Here is a 15,615-nt window from a genome sequence, read left to right as displayed (position 1 = left end):
CTTCCCCTGCAGCTGGAAAAGCTGCAAAACCTGCCAGTTACCACCCCCATCACCTCCATCCAGGGCCCAAGCAGTCCTTCCAGATGAGACAGAGGTTCACCTGCCTCTCCTCCAGCCTGGTGTACTGTATCTGGTGTGGTCTCCTCTACATTGGGGAGACCGAGCTAACATTTGCTAAATTGATGTAACTGACGCAGTAAATGTTTGCTGTAAACGCTGTGTCCTCCACACCCACCTGAGGAAGGAGCAGTGCTCCCTGTTGGACTATAACCGGGAATGCTGTGAGTTTTATTGTCTGACGCAGCGAAGAACAAAATCTTTATTTATATTGCTCCAGGCTTCCAACATTTTTCATGGTTTTAATCCCCCTATTTCCTGCTGCGTCCTGATTGGCTCATCCAGGAAGCGTCAGGTCTGCCTCACCAATCAGAGCAGCCCCTCGGGGGGGTGGGGCCTGAATTTGATACAAAAATCAATCGGAGGCGGATCTGGACCAATCGCCATCGAGATCTCGCCGCAGCAGCAGCAGCAGCACTCTCTCCCCGGCAGCGACCAAGCCCCAGGTACGGGGAGACTGGGGGGAGAGGGCAGGAGAGTCAGCCGTACCCCCCTTCCCGCCCCACTACCCCCCCCCCGCTGTAGAGACGGGGTGGTTTGTTGCTGATTCTGTAACAGACAGCAGCCCCTCACAGCTCTCGCTCTATCTCTATCTGGCCCGGGGTAGCCTTAGGGCTGGGGTTCCCCCCCCCCTGCCCCTCTGTTTCTCCCCCCTGCCCTGGCCTCAGGACTGCAACAAACTCCCAGAAATGAATGTGGAAACGGGCAGCACGTTCAGATACAATCTGTTACTATCAAAGCTTAGCAATGGAATGGGTTAAAAGCAAGCGACAGAACTCTGAGCGTGTAACCTGATCTGTTGTCAACAAACCATTTCAGAACAACAGTAACTGGCTTCTCTGCTGCTTTCATTAAAACATTCTCACTTGCTCAGTTCAAGGGAGATAGTTTTCCTGCTGCAGTAACTCTGTCAAATGTTCTTAACTGAATCGTTGTCTTTATTTCTCAGCCCATGATGCAGTCAGAAGGAAGGCAGATGAATGGATCTCTGCAGGAGCTCTCCAATGGGATTGATGATCATGAGAGAAAATGGATTAGACCAGACCTACCGAGTAAATGCACCTGGCACCTGGGGATTGCTCAAACCCAGTCCCCCCACAACCACCAGAGTCTGTGAGTCATTCTCCCTGTGTGTGTGTGTGTCCCCAGAGGGTTAATGACCTCTACACCCAGTTGCTGAGTGCTCTCCCTTACTTTGTCTCTGTATTTAGGAGCTCGGTCTGTCACCCCAATGCCAGTTCTGGATCTATTTAAATCAGATTATTTTTAACTGAAGTATTGTGATCAATGAGACTGTAATTTGTGTCAGAGTCTGATAGGTCCATGCCCCCCCCCCAGCATTCCTCCTGGTTGGCTCATTGCTGATCCACCTTCATGTGATTGGACCTGTGACACACTCCCCCATGTGGCACTGCTGTGGATTGGTCGAGCAGATTTGGGTGGCTGTGCCATGTTCCCCCACACCCCCATTGCCACCCAAACATGGCCCATTGAGCCCCAGTAACAGAGGGCCTGATCCCAGGCACCACAATCACGGCCCATCCAGTACAAGGATAGCAGGCTCATCAAGTCTGTACTCTCAATAAAACCCGATGAGGCAAAAAGATGGCGTGGAGTTAACCCACTGAGGAACAGAGAGATTAATCATTCCCCAGGCCAGGCTGAGGAATTCCAGGGGGAAATAAGAGCAGGAGGGGTTATTGTGCTAAATGGCTTTCTGCGGTGTACAAAGTTTAAAAAATCAGACAACAGCAGGTTACAGTCCAACAGGTTTAATTGGAAGCACTAGCTTTCGGAGCGACGCTCCTTCATCAGACTATCACCTGATTAGTCTGATGAAGGAGCGTCGCTCCGAAAGCTAGTGCTTCCAATTAAACCCGTTGGACTGTAACTTGGTGTTGTGATTTTTTTTAACTTTGTACACCCCAATCCAACACCAGCATCTCCATATCATTTCTGCGGTGTGATTGCTTGCTGTTTGTAATCTATTTCCGTGTCTTCACAGGCCATCGACTCCTGACATCCTGCCCAATATTCTCAACAAAATTGGCAACACCCCAATGGTTCGCCTGAACAAGGTCCCTCAAGCTCATGGGCTGAAGTGTGAGCTCTGTAAGTATCTGAGCAGGCAGCGAGCAGCTACTCCCCCCTGAGGAGTGTGTGTTCACTTTTATGTGGCTTCTCTTCATGATAAATTGGGCACAGTCACACAGAAATCACATTAAGATGAGTTGTGGAAGGCAAATAGAGTATTGGCTTTTATGGTAAGGAGATGGAGTATAAAAGTTGTATGAAATATTTCCAGGTGTGGGTCATTCAGCCCATCAAAGCTGCTGTGCCATTTAATGTCATAGCTTATCTGAGTGTGGCCCCAACTTTGTCTAATCTACCTCCTGCATCAACCAAGAATTTAACTCAGTCAGTGATCCAGTCTCCACTGTTGTTTGGGGAAGCGGATTCCACAGATCAACAGCTCTCTGAGACTACATTACTTGTTATCTCCATCTCAAATGTGAGATGCCTCATTTTTAAACTGTGTCCCCTTATTTTCTCCAGTCCCTCTCCCACCAGGGGAAACATTCTATCAATATCCATTTTGTCAAATCCCCTCAGGATCAGATATGCTTCAATAAAATCACCTCTCATTCTATTAATCTTCAGTCAATGCAGATAATCTCTTCATCCCAGCAGTCAATCAAGTGAAAGTTCTCTGAACCTCTTCCAACACACTTCTACCCTTCCTTAAACAATGAGACCGGTAATGTACACAGTGTTCCAGGTTAACATCCCATTCACATTTCCTGACTCTCAGACTCTGTTCCTTCTGCAATGAACACCAAAATCCCAATTTATCTTCCTCATGGATAAAAGCAAATTACTGCGGATGCTGGAAAATCTCAGCAGGTCTGGCAGCATCTGTAAAGCTTTGACAAAGGGTCAGTTAGACTCAAAACGTCAGCTCTTTTCTCTCTTTACAGATGCTGCCAGACCTGCTGAGATTTTCCAGCATTTTCTCTTTTGGTCACCTTCCTCATGGCTTGCCTCGCTTGTATTCTAACCTTGCATGATACACATTCTAGCGCACCCAGATTGATCTGTACCTCTGAGTTCTATACAATTTTATTTCCATTTAAATTACTTACTGCTTTTTTAACTCTTCGAGCCAAAATGGTGAAGTTGACATTTTCCCATGTAAACTCCAAAGGTTTGTCCACAGCTTTAACCTGTCTGTATTCCTTTGCACATTCCTCTCATCCCTTTCACCACTTGCTTTCCAACCTAAGACAGATGTTAGAGGCAGATTCTTCACTCAGAGAGTGGTAAGGGCGTGGAATGCCCTATCTGCTAATGTAGTCAACTCAGCCATATTAGGGAGATTTAAACAATCCTTAGATAAGCACAAGGATGATTTTGGGATAGTGTAGGTGGACGAACTGAGAATAGTTCACAGGTTGGTGCAACATCGAGGGCTGAAGGGCCTGTTCTGCGCTTTGTTGTTCTGCGCTGTACTGTTCCATGCTCTCTAGTTTTGTCATTAGCAATTTAAATAACCAGACTTTCCATCCCTTCAGCCAAGTCATCGATATCAATTGGATGCAGGTCGGGCCCAGCACTGATTTCATACCAGTTCACAAGTTACAGCTTGCCTGCCCAAAAATGATCCAGTTCACCTTACTGTTTCTGCTAGTTAACGTAATCCTCTAGCCATATTAATGCTACTCCCTACAAAACAAGCTTTCTGCAGTAACCTTTGTGTTAACTGACCAAATGTCTTCTGGAAATCCAATGCACCACATCTAGAGGTTTTTAATTTAAGGGATGTGGATGTTGCTGCCTGGGCCAGTATTTATTACCCGTCCCTAACTACCCCCTTGAGAAGGTGGGGGTGAGCTGCTGTCTTGAACTACTGGAGTCCACCTGCTGTGGGTTGCCCCACAATGCCCTGAGGCAGGGAATTCCAGGACGTTGACCCAGTGACAGTGAAAGAAAGGCGAGATATTTCCATGTCAGGATGGCGAGTGGCTTGGAGGGGAACTTGAAAGTGGTGCTGTTCCCATATGTCAGCTACCCTTCTTTGGTGGCTTCACCTGGTTGACACCTCACCTTCAGGTCTGCCTGATGCTGCTGTTGGCATGCCCTCCTGCACTCTCTATTGAACCAGGGTTGATCCCCTGACTTGATGATGGGTGGGTGGGGGCCATAATGTTACAGGTTATGTTGCTGATGGTGGCCCACAGCACCTCATGGATGCCCAGTCTTGAGTTTGTCAATCTGTTCAAAGTCTGTCCCATTTAGCATTGTGATAGTGCCACACAACACATTGGAGGGTATTGTCAATGTGAAGGTGGGACTTTGTCTCCACGAGGACCATGTTGTGGTTACTCTTAATGATACTGTCATGGACAGATGCAGCTGGCAAGTTGGTAAGGATGAGGTCAAGTATGTTTTTCCCTCTTCAACAACAAAAACAGAAATTGCTGTAAAATTTCCACGGGTCTGCATCTGTGGGAAGGAAGAAGTGTTAACATTTCCGATCCAGTGAAGTGTCTCACAGAAATGAGGAGAATGTGAAAACTCCTCACAGACCGTGGCCAAGGGTGGACTTCAACCGGTTCCCTGACACTGAAGCTAACCACTGAGCCATTGTCTCACCCATGTCATCTTCTGCTATGGAAAGGATGTTGTGAAACTTGAAAGGATTCAGAAAAGATTTCCAAGGATGTTGCCAGGTTTAGAGGGTTTGAGCTATAGGGAGCGGTTGAATAGGCTGGGGCTGTTTCTCCTGGAGAATCGGAGGCTGAGGGGTGACCTTATAGAGGTTTATAAAATCATGAGCAGCATGGATAGGGTAAATGAGGTCTTTTCCCAGGGTGGGGTGAGTCCAGAACTAGAGGGCATAGATTTAGGGTGAGGGGAAAGATATAAAAGAGACCTAAGGGGCAATTTTTTCATAGAGGGTGGTACAGATATGGAATGAGCTGCCAGACATTTTTATATCCCCAACATCCGATCATCCCATTGGTTCGATATTGGCAAAACAACAAATTCATACTTGATTGGGTTTAGTAACCTGGGCATAATTTAAACCAATTGGTTAAATCTGAATTGTTGTCAAAACAGCAACCAAAACTCTGGTGTCCATTTCACAGCCAAATGTTACATATTTTCAATTTTTCAGGATGCTCTGGGACTGCTATCTAGTCATATACACAGGTGATTGTAAACTCTCAGTTCAGAGCAACATTCGCTCTCTTTAAAGGTACAATACATGTCTTCACATAACAGCTTCCCCCCCCCCCCCCCCCCACTTAAAAGATGGCTTTTTTTTCTTTGTTCTTAATCCCATTCCAATGAAATACATAAGTCATTAATCTAAATTCATATTAATTTCTGCATATATATAAACATTGGAGTCTGTCCAATCTTGTCTATATTTTATCCTTTAAATTAATGATGATGTATGTATCACACTTTTATGATCTGCAACATGTACAATTTTAGAAGTCTATAACATAAGACTCCAATTAAGTAGTCTAATATTCTTGTTTTTAAAGCGTTCTAAGAATGTAAGAGGATTGTGGTCAGTGTACACAACTGTCTCTGACGCATTGTTCATGACATCAACATTAAAGTGTTGTAAGGCCAGTACCAAACTCAGTAGTTCCTTTTTGATGGTAGAGTATTTTCTCTTGTGAGTATTGAGTTTCTTTGAAAAGTAGCCAATTGGCCATTCAATTCCATCGTCATCTTCCTGTGGCAGTACAGCTCCAACTCCTATATCACTAGCATCGAATACAAATTTGAAAGGTTTCAAAACAAAAAGACTGGTGCAATTGTTATTATGCTTTTAAATTCTCAGATGCCTCCTGGCATTGTTCTTCTTTAATAAATCTGTTGCGGTGCCACCACGCTGCTGAAGTTTGGAACAAACTTCTGGTTGAATCCACTTAGACCTAAAATTCGAAACACCTCACTCAGAGGTTGGTTGTAGAAATTCCTCGATGGCCTTCACCTTTGCGTTCCTTGGGGTCAACCTTCAATGACTGATGTTATGTCCCAAAACATCACCTCTGCCTTCACGAATTTGTTCCTCTTTAAGTTTATTACCAGTTTCGCTTCTCAAAATCGTTCAAAGAGCTCTGCCAACTGTATCATGTGATCTTTCCATGACTCGCTAAAGATCACTACATTATCCAGATAAACTACACCGTTTGTTAACCCAGCCACAACTCTGTTCATGGTTCTTTGGAATGTGTTTGGTGTATCCTTACTCCAAAGGGCATCACTTTGCATTGGTATACCTCATTTGGGGTTACAAACACAGAAACGTCTTCTGCTTTCTCTGATAATGGTACCTGCCATTAACCACACAGTAAGTCCAACTTTGTGATCATGATTTGGAGATGCCAATGTTGGACTGGGCTGTACAAAGTTAAAAATCACACAGCACCAGGTTATAGTCCCACAGGTTTAATGGAAGCACACTAGCTTTCAGAGCGATGCTCCTTCATCAGGTGATAGCGGAGGATATAATTCAGTGTGATGTAACTGAAATTATACATTGAAAAATACCTTGATTGTCTGTTGAGTCTTTCATCTGTTCGAATACCATGATAGTTTCACTTCTTTCATGTGTAAATCACAAAACCTTTTTAAAAGTTGCATTCTCAGGTTAGCTGTAACAATGGGTGTTAGCTAGACAATATGTTCTGTGTTCTCTGTCTATGCCACAATGTTTAGATTAGAATAAATCTAAAAAGTGAGATAACAGAGCTTTACATGAATTCATGCAGTTTTTGAGCAAAGTACAATGTAACTCTGCAAGTACAAATTCACCCCACAAAATGTGCATGCATGTGGATCTTTGTGTGTGTGTGTAGTGAGTTTAGAGTGTCTTAAGTCTATGAGGGGTGCATGGGAGTGTGTGTGTGTCTAGAGTGGGGGGTTGTGAGTGTCTGTGAGAGTGTATATATGTGCATGAGTGTAGAGTGGTCTAAGTCTGAGAGGATGCCTGTTTGTGTGTTTAGTGCAATGGTGATCACCTGTAATGTGACATGAACCCAAGGTCCCGGTTGAGGCCCTCCCTATGGGTACCGAACTTAGCTATCAGCCTCTGCTCAGCCACTGCTGGCCACTCCTCGACAACCCAGACAGACACACACAGATAGTTAAAGACCCACATGCACACATATTTTGTGGGGTGAATTTGTACTTGCAGAGTTGCATTGTACTTTGCTCAAAAACTGCATGCATTCATGTAAAGCTCTGTTATCTCACTTTTTTTAGATTGATTCTAATCTAAACTTCTTGGCATAGACAGAGAACACAGGGTGCTAATACCCATTGTTAACAGCTAACCTGAGAATGCAACTTTTAGAAAAAAGGTTTTGTGATTTACACATTAAAGAGGTGAAACTATCATGGTATTCAAACAGATGAAAGACTCAACAGACAATCAATTTTTCAATATATAATTTCAGTTACATCACACTAAATTTTTGCTATAAATTCTGTGCCTTAGAATTGAGCCCTCCACTATCACCCGATGAAGGAGCGTCGCTCCGAAAGCTAGTGCTTCCAATTAAACCTATTGGACTATAACCTGGTGTTGTGTGATTTTTAACTTTGTGATATAAGTGTCTTGTCCAACTTTCTCTATACAGTCCTCCAATCTTGGCATTGGATTTGAGTTTCTTTTTTTTTTGTTGCAGCATTAACCTTCTGATAGTCCACACGATCATTGAGTCTGATCCAGTTTGGGAACTAACACAATTGGCGAGCTCCACTCACTGACTCTGTTCGATGATATCTTAGTATTGCATCCAATTCTTTGTGGACCTGCGCGGCTTTAAAAGAATTAAGTCTGTAGGGGTGATGTTTTATCGGAACAGCATTCCCTATTTCTACCTCCTACACAATAGCATATATCCTCCTACTGCTGCAACAAACCTTGCAACTGGGTCCTTTGCTCCTGAGACAGATAGTTCACTAACCTAGCCCACTCCTCAAGGACTTCCTCATTGTTTAATGTATTTTGAGGTACATCAAACTCCACACCATCTGGATTTGATTCCTCACTCTGTGGGGCAGTAACTAACACCTGTTTCTCCAGTCCCTTCTCTCTATTATAATGTTTTCATATATTCACATGACATATTTGATAGTTTTTTTTTCCCTATCCGGCATCTTTACCAGATAATTTACCTGACTCAACTTTTTCTCAATTTGATAGGGACCATTAAACTTGGCTTTGAAGGGATCTCCTACCACTGGTACCAATACTAATATGTTATCCTCTTGGGAAAGCATCCAAATTTAAGTTTGTATCTGCCACCTGCTTCATTCTATGCTGTGCCCTCTTCAGGTGCAGTTTAACTAACTCAGCTACCCAATTTCATCTCTCCCTCCCTGCCGATACATAATCCAAGTGTGAGATCCCCGACTTCGGTCCTGTCAAACTTTCTTTAATTTCAAAGGTCCTCTCACTTCGTGTCTGAATGTTAAATCAAAGGGAGTAAACGGAGTTGATTCATTTGAGGCATCTCTAAAGGCAAACAATACGAATGGGATACCTTTATCCCAATCATTCGGGTAACCCTGACAGTACGCTCTTAACATGGTCTTCAGGGTCTGATGCCACTTTTCTAAAGCTCCCTGGGCTTCAGGATTGTACGCACTGGACTTCAAGTGTTGTATACCTAAGCTATCCATGACTTCCTTAAACAACCTAGCAGTAAAGTTAGACCCTTGGTCTGACTGAATCTCTCTGGGTAGCCCATACCACATGAAGAAAGCTACTAAATCTCAACCACCCCTTTTTTTTGCCTTTAATATTCCATAATGGAATCGCCTCCGGAAATCCGATCGACATGTCCGTTAATGGTTAGCAAGTATCAGTTCCCACTTTGTTTTAGGGAGGGGACCTACACAGTCAATCATAACCCGTGTAAAAGGTTCTTTGAATGTAGGAATTGGCAACAAAGGGGCTGGTTTTATTACTGCCTGTGACTTACCCACCATTTGGCATGTATGACACATGATAAAAGTTAACCACATCCTTGTACATCCCAGGCCAATAGAATTGCTTTTGTACCTTAGCCTGAGTCTTTTGTACCCCTAGATGACCTCCTACAGGTAGTTCATGTATTACCTGTAACACCACCTGTCTGTGTGCTACCAGCAATATATCTACTATTGTCTTGTTTGCAACTGAAGGTTTTCTAATTGTACTGCACTTGTCTGTTTCTCTGACGTACCTACGTGCTTGACCAACTCCATTACAATTTCAGTTTTCCTTTTGAACCTGGTTAAACCCAATTCTAACCTATGTCCTTCCTCTGTCTTTCTAAACTTTCTTGGCAAATTTGGGAAGCATCTTGAAACTCTAGAACCTCTTTAGCAATCTTAAGAACCATTTCTCTCTTTTAATTTAACCAACCACAAGTAACTGAAATTAAACAAATTGTCTCACCTACGTTTTATTTAAAGGTCTCTGACGCTAATTAGCAAATGTTTAAATCAGTTGGGATCTTTTGTACCACCAAATCTGTTCAAATGCGTCCAAATCTCAGATTTTCTGTCTTAACCTGTCCAAATCTCTGACCCTAGCTCCCAAACTGTTATGACATGGGTGGCGAACCCCTTTCTTAATTAAATCAAACACCCAGAAAAACTCACCTCGCCGTGTAATCTGTTAAAATGAGTGACCGGGAACTCTCAAATTCCACAATTTAAAGAAGATAATATTAATTTATTCTTTAACTCTAAAAGTGAAGTAAACTTTAAGTAACAACTTGTCACAACTCTAAGCCCCCCCCCCTTTCTTTTAACTGCCTCCAAATCTTAACAATATGCTGTTCCAATAAGACACTTATTAAAATTACATCAACTTAATTTCAAACCACACAGCCATTGTTGTCTCCAGCATCAGTCGTCTTCCGGCTGAAGATCTCCCTGAGCAGCCATCTTTCTTTTTACTGCAAATATCTTTCATATGAAAGGGTACCTTTTGATAGTGTTTCCTAATGTCTTGGGTCTCTTTCAATGGCAGTTGCTCTGTCTTCAATTTTCAAAATGCCTGCATTTTTATATCCCCAAATTGGATCATCCCATTGGTTCGATGATGGCAGAATGATAAATTCAAATTTGATTGGGTTTTAGTATCCTGGGGCATAATTTTAATTTGGTTAAATTTTAATTGTTGTCAAAACAGCAACCAACTGTGGTATCTACTTCACAACCAAATGTTAACATATTTTCAGTTTTCCAGTACACTGAGACTGTTCATGTAAGCTCTGTGCAGAACAGCATTCACTCTCTCTCAAAGGTACAATTCACGCCTTCAACTTCATAACAAAGGGAATATAAGAAGCTGATTCGAGGTGGTGTTTAGCTTTTGATTGACTAGAGAGTCATCTGGCATTGGCAGAAAGAGTGGAGGCGGCAAGCAAATTAGGTGTGATCTTATTAAATGGCAGAGCAGATTGATGGGCTGAATGGTCACTTTCTACTCCAGAATATGTACCTGATACACAGCTGCCTCTCATAGGGGTTGCCTGAAATCTCTCTTGAACTCAGCCCTGAGGCCTCTTGAACTCTGCCTCCCTGAAACTAGCTTAAGGACACCATGTCAAATCCAGCCCTAACGTCCCACACCCTCTCTGGGTGCTGCAGGCCCATGTACAATCCATCCCACCCTCCCTTATCCAGGGTAGTACTGAGTCTCTAACCCCCAGGAATGCCAGGACCCCACACCCCATCTTCCTGAGAGTTTGCTCCTCCCTGTAGCTCAGTCCTATACTGGGTGACTGGAAGGTGACCCTGGGTGAACGTTGCTGACTTCATATTGGTTTGGTTTCAGTGGCAAAGTGTGAATATTTCAACGCTGGGGGCAGCGTGAAGGATCGTATTGCCTTGAGGATGGTGGAAGAGGCAGAAAAGGCTGGAGATCTGAAACCTGGTGATACCATCATTGAGCCAACCTCTGGAAACACGGGTAGGTTGTTATCCAATAGTTATCCATTGACCGTTCCCCCAGTGAACAGTTGCTCATGAATGATGTATGTTCCTTACAGGGATTGGGCTGGCATTGGCTGCTGCTGTTAAAGGATATCGTTGCATTATTGTTCTTCCAGAGAAGATGAGCACAGAGAAGGTAAAAGCAAGTCAGCCAGGGTGGGGAGAGGGTGGGAATGGGGAATACAGATCCATCCTTTACGAAATCATGGTATCACGGTGTTTGAAAGCAGACCCTTTGGAACATATTAATTTTTAAAATTGGAATACCAAGGATGCTGGAAGCTGGAATAAACATCAAGTCCATGTAAATTCTGTGACATGAGCAGACATTGGCTGAGTGGGATAGTCACTCAACTCATAACCCAGAGATCCAGGTCATGTTCTGGGGCGGGAGATTTGTTTTTGTTAATTCATGTGGGAATATGGGCTTTGCTTACTGCTTGTCTCTAGTTGCCTTTGAGATGGTGGGAGTGAGCTGCCTTCTTGAACTGCCGCAGTCCACCTCCTCTGTTGACCCACAATGCCCTTTGGGAGGGAATTCCATGATTTTGACCCAGTGACAGTGAAGGAATGGTGACATATTTCCAAGTTGGGATGGTGAGTGGCTTAGAAGGGAACTTGTATCTGCTTATTCTTCTAGATGGAAATGGTCATGGGTTTGGAAGGTGCTGTCTAAGGATCTTTTGTGAATTTCTGCAGTGCATCATGTACCCCCTGCTGCTACTGAGTGCCAGTGGTGAATGAAGTGGATGTTTACGGATGTGGTTCCAATCAAGCAGGTTGCTTTAACCTGGATGGTGTCAAGCTTTTTGTGTTGTTTGAGCTGCAGCCATCCAGGCAAGTGGGGAGTATTCCATCACACTCCTGACTTGTGCCTTGGGGATGGTGGACAGGCCTTGGGGACTCTGGAGGAGAGTTGCTTGCTGCAGCATTTCTCACCCCTCTCCTGGTCTTGTAGCTACTATTTATATCATTAGTCTAGTTGAGTTTCTGTACAATAGTAACTCTTGAGATGTTGATTGGTAATCTGCTGAATGTCAAGGAGTGGTGGTTAGATTGTCCTTTACCGGTGATGGTCGTTGCCTGGCATGAATGTTACTTGTCAGCCCAAGCCTGGATATTATCCAGATCTTAGGCAAAAGTGAGGACTGCAGGTGCTGGAGATCAGAGTCCAGATTACAGCAGGTCAAGCAGCATCCGAGCAGCAGGAAAATCGATGTTTTGGGCAAAAACCCTTCATCAAGAATGAGTCCATTGTCCAGATTGCTTCAGTATCTGAGGAGTGATGAACATTGTGCATGTTAGGTGAACATCCCCACTTCTAACCTTATGGAGGGAGGGTCATTGAAGCAGCTGAAGATGGTTGGCCCTAGGACATTACCCTGAGGAACTCCTGCAGAGATGTCCTGCCAGGGCAAATAGTTCAAATTCCCTTTTTGAAGATTAATGTAAATTCCATTAACAAATCTGGAAAATGAAACTAGTCTTAATGGCAGTGACCACCGAAGTATTATCTGTAACAAGGAGAAATCTGCATTAATTTGGAAGAGTTGGTGCAGATTTCTGAAGGGAAAATAATGTTTAACCTGTTGAAGATTTTTTGACCCTGTTACCTCTTCAGTGAGGGTAATGCTATTGATGTGGTGTACATGGATTTCTAGAAGACATTTGATACGGTGCCACACAATAGACTTAAGGAAAGTTATAGGTCATGGTATGAGGGACATTGGCAACATGGATACAACAAAGAGGACGGCAGTGTAGAACTTTAAGAGGACCTTAAGTGAAGTGGCAAACAAATGGCAGATAAAGTTCAATGTAGAGAAGTGAGAGATGATGTCAGGACATGGACAGATAGTATAAAAAGAGACCTTTTCTAATGGGGAATATACAGGAACAGAAATACCATGTGTGTGCATATGGATGAGTCAAGATGGCAGGGTTAATAAACTGTATAGTCCTGTAGAACTTGAGACACCCTTTAGATCTGAGCTAAAGGACATGAATGCATTGGAGAGAGTGTGAAAGGGGTTATAGAGTCATATAGCATGGAAACAAGCCCTTGGGTCCAAATATGCCACCCATGTTCACCAATTAAACTAGTGCCACTTGCCTTGGTTTGGCCCATATCCCTCCCATTCATGAACTTCCCCAAATGTCTTAAACGTTGTAATTGTACCTGTATCCACCACTTTCTCTGGCAGTTCATTCCACCATGAACTACACTCAACATAAAAACGTTGCCCCTCATCATTTTTCAATCTTTCTCCTCTCGCCTTAAAAATATGCCCCCTAGTTTTGAAATCCCTACCCTACTGCCAGTCACCTTATCCATGCCCCTCATGATTTTACAAACCTCCTATAAGGTCACTCAGCCTCTGACACTCCAGGGAAAACCAGCCCTAGCCCTATTTTTATAACTCAAACCCTCCAGTTGTGGCAACATTCTGGTAAATATTTTCTGAATCTTCTCCAATTTAATATCCTTCCTATAGCAGGGTGATCAGAACTGCTCACAGTACTCCAGATGAGACCTCACCAACATCCTGTGCACCCACAGTATGACATTCCAACTCTTGTATATAAAGGTCTGAGCAATAAAGGTGCCTGGGAAACTTTAGGGAAAGATTAAAGAAGTTGGAAGTGTTTTCCTTGGAGGCTGAGAGGAGATTTGATTGGTGTTTTTAATGATTTGAAGTATTCAATGCCTGTTGGACATGGGGGAAGCTGCAGTTCCTGACTTCTGCTACAAGGGGAAAGAGCCTCTCAGCATCTACCCTACCAAGACCCCTCCAAATTGGAACTGGGTTTCTCCCTGTGTAGCTGTCCCTCCTGGTTACCTTGCCTGTTGACTTTATTTTCTGAAGGTTGATGTGTTACGAGCTCTCGGGGCAGAGATTGTACGGACACCAACAAGTGCCAGCTTTGATTCACCAGAGTCTCATGTTGGTGTTGCCTGGAGACTGAAGAATGAAATCCCAAACTCTCTCATCCTGGATCAGGTGAGTCAAGGTGTCTTCTAGTTAATGGCTGGATTTCACCCCCACCCCCTCTCCCCATCCCTACACTGCCTGCCCAAATGGAGGGGCTAGAGAGTGGGGAGTGGGGAGGTGCCTCTTTGGGCAGTGGGAGCTGTTTATTGTTCAAAGCTGTGACACCTTTCTCTCTCGCCTGCAGTATCGGAATCCTGGAAACCCACTGGTTCACTATGATCACACTGCAGAAGAGATCCTCAGGCAATGTGAAGGTATGAGTTGATTGCAATTATGGGATAGCAGGGTTGTCATAATACCTTCAGTATTGCACTTGCTGTTTATTGGGAAGTTTTTGGATCAAGCCTAATTCTGTAACGAGAATGGGGACAATGAGATTTGGGGGGGAGGTGGTGGTAGATGATGCGGGAAGGGGAGTCCTGGGAATATCATGGGTAGGGAGTTGTGGGAGTAAGGGGGAAGTTTAAGACTTTGGGGAAAGGTCGATCCTGGCAGTTGGGGGGGGTGGGGGAGAGTAGGCTGTGGGAGTGAGGGCAGGATGACATGGGGTTGGGAAGGGGACTCATTCTTTCTTTCCTCCTTTTTTTCTTTTAGGAAAAGTGGACATGTTTGTGGCTGGAGCAGGAACTGGAGGAACAATCACTGGGATTGCCAGGAAACTGAAGGAGAAATGTCCAGGCTGCAAGGTACCTGGTCAGGGATCTGCAACATCAAAAGCCAGGAACAGGAGGAGGCCATTTAGCCCTTGGTGCTGCCCCACCATTCACCATGTTCCTGACTGAGCCTCTATGCTTGTGCTATATTTCTGTTTTCTCTCCATACCCTTGCTACCTGTAAAACCTAAACATTTATTTATTTCTTTCATGGATATAGTCAGTGATTTGACCTCCACTGTTTTCTGTGGTAGAGAATTTCACAGGTTCACCAGCCTCTGAGTGAAGAAATCTATCTTCATCTCAGTCTGAAATGGTCTACCCTGTATCCTGAGACTGTGTCCCCTGGTCCTAGACTTCCCAACCTCCTCCCTGTATCAAGTCTGTCTAATCCTGTTAGAATTTTATACATTTCAATCAGATCCCCTCTTGTCCTTCTAAACTCTGGTTCTGCTGGGCCTGTATTCACTAATCTCTCCTCGACAGTCCTACCATTCCTGGTATCAGCCGAGTGAACCTCTGTTGCACTCCGCCTATTCCAATTATATCCTCTCTTCAATAAAGAGACTAAAAATGCACACAACACTCCAGGTGTGGTCTCACCAAGGCCTTGTACAACTGCAGTAAGACATTCCTCATTGTCCTTCATTACAAGATGTTGTGTGTTCACAATGTATCATTGGTAGATTAGATTAGATTACTTAGTGTGGAAACAGGCCCTTCGGCCCAACAAGTCCATACCGACCCGCCGAAGCGCAACCCACCCAGACCCATTACCCTAGGTTTACCCCTTCACCTAACACTACAGGCAATTTAGCATGGCCAATTCACCT

At 44.0% G+C, this 15,615-nt stretch overlaps 1 protein-coding gene across 6 annotated transcripts in view; it reads left to right on the top strand.

The window, feature by feature from the left end:
* The first annotated feature begins 465 nt into the window (after window positions 1–465).
* The window catches only part of cbsa (cystathionine beta-synthase a), a 62,791-nt gene continuing 47,641 nt past the window's right edge, over window positions 466–15,615 (top strand). For all 6 annotated transcript variants that reach the window (XM_043701445.1, XM_043701449.1, XM_043701446.1 and 3 more), the window contains exons 1-8: window positions 466–563; window positions 1,067–1,230; window positions 2,123–2,229; window positions 10,979–11,113; window positions 11,193–11,272; window positions 14,004–14,138; window positions 14,314–14,383; window positions 14,724–14,815. In XM_043701445.1, coding sequence (XP_043557380.1) covers window positions 1,070–1,230; window positions 2,123–2,229; window positions 10,979–11,113; window positions 11,193–11,272; window positions 14,004–14,138; window positions 14,314–14,383; window positions 14,724–14,815 — 780 coding nt within the window. In that variant the 5' untranslated portion in view covers window positions 466–563; window positions 1,067–1,069. The remainder of the gene's footprint in view (window positions 564–1,066; window positions 1,231–2,122; window positions 2,230–10,978; window positions 11,114–11,192; window positions 11,273–14,003; window positions 14,139–14,313; window positions 14,384–14,723; window positions 14,816–15,615) is intronic.

The sequence above is a fragment of the Chiloscyllium plagiosum genome, chromosome 12 (genome assembly GCF_004010195.1).
Source record: "Chiloscyllium plagiosum isolate BGI_BamShark_2017 chromosome 12, ASM401019v2, whole genome shotgun sequence".
Classification (NCBI taxonomy): Eukaryota; Metazoa; Chordata; class Chondrichthyes; order Orectolobiformes; family Hemiscylliidae; genus Chiloscyllium; species Chiloscyllium plagiosum.
Note: the sequence above shows the minus strand (reverse complement) of the source record. Positions and strands in the feature narration are given on the sequence as shown.